At 33.4% G+C, this 5972-nt stretch overlaps 1 protein-coding gene across 1 annotated transcript in view; it reads left to right on the forward strand.

Annotated features, from left to right (window-relative positions):
• Nucleotides 1-289: 289 nt before the first annotated feature.
• Nucleotides 290-5972, forward strand: part of TfIIEbeta (transcription factor IIEbeta) — a gene marked incomplete in the record, with an annotated part of 11922 nt that continues 6239 nt past the window's right edge. The window contains 3 exon segments of the mRNA XM_067052632.1: nucleotides 290-508; nucleotides 2851-2940; nucleotides 3168-3330. Coding sequence (XP_066908733.1) covers nucleotides 447-508; nucleotides 2851-2940; nucleotides 3168-3330 — 315 coding nt within the window.

The following is a 5972-nucleotide window of genomic DNA, read 5'->3' on the forward strand; positions in this document are numbered from 1 at the left end:
CGCCTTTAGGAGGGTGAGAGTTCCAAAAACTGCATTTGATTTCATAACTATGTATTTATTTCATATATTATAATGTATATTTGTACCAGTTCATAAAGATGGAATTGAATCAAAAATGATCGAAATTTTTCAAATTTAATTTGTTATTATGGTTGTTTAATGCAGATCACGTTTATATTTTTTATTTTTTTTTTTTCAGGGTCATGGATGAAATAAATGTAATTTTTGTAAAATAAGTCACATTTTTCGGCATAGGCATCTGGACTGCTATCTCGTTGGGAACATCAGAGACTAGTCCAATGAGTCGCCGGTAGAGTGGACTGAACTGTTCCTTGTTTACTCCAGGAGGTTATCTTCTTGTTTACATTTAAGGAACTTTGGTTATCTGTTATTATTGTCTTCGTTACTGCCATCATCCTGCACCAATACTTTTTATTTAGATAATTATGGATCCTGCACTGCTAAGAGAAAGGGAGCTATTTAAAAAGAGAGCTCTTAGTACCCCCACGTAAGTATTAATGCAGTTTATATCTGTTTTGAAAACTATATTGCTGAATTATTGTTTTCCTTTCAATTATCTTATAACGTTTGTCACCAAAATATTTATCATAGCTCACACGTGAAGTTTCTAATCTCTTGAAACTTTGTACTGTTTACTGATGGCCTATAGGGGCTAAAAATTATGGGAAATCTCACTTTTCAGTAATTAAGGACTTATTCTTAGATTTCATTTTGTCTTTCTAAACACAAAAAAAAAGATTCACTGATAAAAATATAAAATATTGTTTTAATACTCAAGAGATTTAGTGTCATTAAATTTTCTATGGATTAGAAAGATCTTGTTTTTTTTATGAAATACAGAATTTTTCGACGATTGATTGAACAAGATCCCATCACTTTAACTGTCAAGAATAACCTAGTTAGTGGAAACAACTTCTATAATAACTAAATACATTGAAAAAATAAGTGTTATTTAATGTTCAGTATTACAGCATGGTTCATAGAGAAATAATAGTATACGAGGTAAATCTTAGGAATAGACAAACTTAATATAAAGTATGTTTACCTGTAATATTTCATTTTATCTATATATATTTGTGTCCACCTCAATTAAAATAATATGTGTATATTGATAAAAGACAATTTTTTACTTTCCATAAACATATACCTGAATTTGTACCTTTTCCTATAACTCATTTATCAACGTCTTTGAACCCTGCTGTAATGATTCTATGAATTTCTTTTTATATATTTGCAGTATGCTTAGTTGAAAGCTTTTTCTACATTCTAGACTATTTATTACAGACTGCCACCGAGGTATCTTATTCTGCCATTTAACCCAAAATCATTCATTCTCTTTCAAATATAAGATATAGACCGAACCTCCATATTCTTGTCTACAATGCTTCAAATCTCCCTGGAACTCAAATCCAATCTATTAACTATTTAATGATAAAAATTCCTGTATTAGTCTACTGAATTGATATTTTCTATTAGTATATCTTTTCTGGTTTTATTACTAATAAAATTTTTCATTACATAGTTATAATTTTTCCACCCTTCTTTGACTCCTTTTTGTAATCCTAGATTCTATATTTATAATTCAGTTAATATCAATAATTAGACAGATAAAGTGGATAACATTTTATTTTCTGTTGTCACTGTTGAACGGAACTTTCTTTGGTATTTAATATATTGACAGTTCTCGACTTATGCCTATTCAGGATTATAACAAATAAATAAAAATGTTTTTTAAATTATTCCCAACAGTTTGCACACTCCTGGCATAAAACAAGTAAAAAAGCTCCTGTTACAGATTTTTCTTTTTTTATGTATCTTTACATTTATAACAAAGATACTACTTGAATCAAGAAACATTTGTTTTGAGTTTGATTGTAGTAAGTGCTCATTAAGGAAGGGTTAATAAACGAACATTTAGTTATTAACTTTTACTTGCCAATAAACATAATAAACTTTTACAAATTTCATGACTGTTTGCTGCTGTTACACATTCTGAAAAGAGTTATAGCATTGTATTAACCTGGGAGGAGTGCCCTACTTTTTTGTTCCTAAGAGGTGTCCCTATGACCATTTATAGTTGGCGATTTGTACTTTTTTTCATGTAATTGGTTGTGCATGAACATCTGACATCAATATTTGATGACAGAAATCTTAACGATTACTTTCAATGCAATTTGAAATGTAAATTGTAAATTGTAGTTCTTCCATCAGGGCTGCAGAATCCAGATTTTGTAAAAAAAATAAAATCTTCTCACATTGGCTCATAATTTAAAAAAAGAAACACAGGATATGCAGATCATATATACAGATGAGCAAAATTCTCAAAGGGAAGAAAAGGATTTCACGTTAGGAATATACTGATGCGAGAAGTGCTCAGTATTACTATAGGGGGGGAGGCCAGAGCGACATCAAAGGCTTGACAGAAAGTAGACTAGAGTATAAACAAAACAGATGAAATACAATGAAATAGCTAGACATTTATTTACCAATATGAGCAAAATGCTCCAGGCTGCTTACTTTTCCTGGGTTAAATGCCATATTCCTACAGTAATTTTGATGTTCATTTTCTTTGTGTTGTAGAAGACTTTATTTTTATTAGGGTAAAGGGCAGTTCATCTGCCATACTTGAAATAATGGTTTCTGAGCTCTAAACCTGATAGTGCCATGTTGTAACCATCTTTCTTATGATTCTATCTATGTGAGCTTTTTATGTTCACAGTAATAATTTTATATTTTTTTGTTACATTAAGGGATTTCATAGTAATATAATTCTTGGTAGTATTTTATACATCACGTTTTGTACAATAACATTATTATTTCTGATTTCAGTGTTGAAAAAAAGAAACCTAAAGATGATTCATTTCTCACTCCAAAAGATGAACCTAAAAAGAAATCTAAGCCTCCATCCTCAGCACCAAAGTAAGTTATGTTGCCAAATTAAATGATTTTATTAGTCTGTAAGAAAAGTTAATTCTGACTATTAGTAATATAATCTAGCTTATTTAATGTTATGATCAAGGTAGAAGTCATCTTTGTTTCTTCCCTTATTTACGTTGGAGAATTTTTAATAATAAAATATATTTAACCACTTTTTATAAACCATTTTATGACTTTAATTGAAATTTTCTTTTTCTTTTGTAATTTAGCTATAAGGCTATGTCTGGTAGTTCTCAATACAAATTCAGTGTGCTGGCTAAAATTGTCAAGTATATGAAACAAAGACATCAAGAAGGAGATGATCATCCTTTAACCCTAGAAGAAATTTTGGATGAAACAAATCAGTTAGATGCCGGAAGTAAAGTTAAACAGGTAATAATTTGTCTAAAAGATTTTAGTTTTTCATGAAAATTTAATTTGTGTGTGTTATAATTGAAAGGGTAAGAGGATGAAGGGGCTGTGTTACATGTTTTGAATTTTTAGTGTGGATGAAGGGAGTGCATATATAGCTATTTTGAGGTACTCTCACCTCAAAATCTAATAAATAACTGACATAACTAGATATAGAAGGGGATATGTACTCTTCAAAAAATAACATGCTCATACAAAAAAAATTGAACCTTGTTTTCTTAAAATTTACTATTTGTAACATAACCCCTTTATCCTCTTTCCAACTTACCTCTTCAATTATAATGTAATTATTATTATTATTAATTCGGCTCCACCACTCGATGTTGAGTCCTGGCCTCCTGCCTCAACAGCCTCACAAACTGGACAACGTCTGGTTCCTTATATAAAACTATAAGCTCCTGGTTTGTTCGACGTCTCCATATCTGGTCAACCTTGACAGCTCCAAATATTTTACGGAGAATCTTCCTCTCCAAGACCATTAAGTTGTGCTCACCAGCCTTAGAGATAGTCCACGTTTCCGAGCCATACATAAGAATTGGCCGGGGACTTTTCCAAAAGTATATTCTCCGATCCTGATTTCTTCACCAGGCCTGGGGATTTTCTCTGTGACCATGTATTCTATCTTTTCTGTATTCACTTGAAGCCCCATTTTTCTTGCTGATTTAGCCAATTTTATAAATCCATCAGACAGCTTGGATAGATCGTCCAGCAATGTCAATGTCATCAGCATGAGCAAGAAGCTGTATTGTTCTACTGAATAATTGTTCCACCCACTTGAATTCCAGATCCTCTTATGGTCTTTTTAAGAGCTAAATCTAAGAGAAGGCAGGCCAATGCATCCCCCTGCCTTAGTCCTCTTCCTGAGACAAATTCATCAGATCTTGCTCCCCCAATCTGGAGCATGCATCTCACCTCTCAATGTTAGTTTAACCATTCTAATTAACTTCTCAGGGATGTTGAATTCTCTCATTGCCTTGTACAACTGTCCCTTATGAATGCTGTCATATGCAGCTTTGAAGTCAACAAATAGGTGGTGCGTTTTAATCCTGTATTCGTGTCCTTTCTCAAGCATGGATGTATAAGCAGAATATTTGGTCAGTTGTGGATCGTCCTTTCCTTAAACCACACTGGTACGGACCTAAGCTCTTTTCTGCAAAAGCGCTGAAAGAGGATGTTAGACACTAATTTATACACACAAGAGAGTGAGGAGATAGCTCTATAATTGTCACAGACCATCTGATTACCCTTTTTATGGATTGGACAGATTATGGACTTATTCCAAGCTTCTGGCATTACTTCATCTGTTCAAATCTGACTGGCAATTTTCTGGAGTATTTCCACTAGCTCGCTTCCTCCAGATTTAAGTAGTTCTGAGGCCAATTCGTCATCACCCGGCGCCTTATTATTTTTAAGCCTGGCTGGTGAATCCAAAATCTCCTCTTCATCTGGTGGTTCCATACATTGATCACTTGGGTTATCTTCATGGAGATTCCCCTCATTATCACCATCCTCCAGGAGATCTTTGTTGAGAAGTTGGAAGAAATGTCTCTTACACTCTGTGAGTATATCCTCCATGTTTGTAAGCAGTTTTCCATCCTTATTCAGACAGTAGGTGGATTTGGCTTCAAAGGGTTTTTAACCACCAAGGTGTTGGTAACTTTATAACTTTTACATTATATCCTTAGAATTTCTCAGATCTTTGAGCTTTCTGGCTACCATTGAGTTTTACAGATTCCTTCCTGGATCTTGCCTCTATCACTGCAACATAAGAAAATTTAAATAGCCATGTAAACAGACTCCTAATTAGTTAAATCATATGAAATCCTTAAATCGTTCTTTGAGAATATGCTAAAAGTTTTTTGAAAGCTGCCTTTGAGTGATCAGTCTTATTCTGCAAACCATAAACTCATTTGGAGGTAGAATCACAAGCCACTTTATACAATCCAATGCACAATCATGGAAATAGTCTGCCAGATGAAGGTTGGGAGTCGAAGAAAACTGGAAAGACTGGGAAATAGTGGATGGACACTGATGTTCCAGTGAATATACCTAGCAACTAAGCTGATAGATTGGCCTATATGGGGACAACTTTACCTCAAGTTGGCTTCCCTACATCTCTGTAATCATCCAAAGCACTCATTAACACAGCAGTCAGCAGATGGAATAAAGTACCTCTCCGAGAAGATTATTGGCAGAAAATTATTGTAGGTTGTGGTGACTGACTATCACATCAATCCTTTCCTTACTTGCCTTACAACTAAAAACTGGGCTATCTTGTGGTATTCATTGTGAGTAATAGAATAGAAAAGAATTTTATTCCACCATCTAGAATCACTAAATTGGTAAACACAGTACCTGTGGAGAATTTCCAATACTAAGACTCCTAATTCTATCTAGCATATCTTAGCAGCAGATGTCTATGATACTTGGTCTTTTTTTAGTAAATAAGAGTGCATTCTTCAATAGTCCAGTTCCATGAATGAACTGGTACAAATATACATTATAATATATGAAATAAATACATAGTTATGAAATCAAATGCAGTTTTTGGAACTCTCACCCTCCTAAAGGTGGATCCACATGTTGGCCGCTCGCCACGGATC

The sequence above is a fragment of the Halyomorpha halys genome, unplaced genomic scaffold (genome assembly GCF_000696795.3).
Source record: "Halyomorpha halys isolate HHAL.00 unplaced genomic scaffold, Hhal_1.1 Scaffold1552.1, whole genome shotgun sequence".
NCBI lineage: Eukaryota > Metazoa > Arthropoda > Insecta > Hemiptera > Pentatomidae > Halyomorpha > Halyomorpha halys.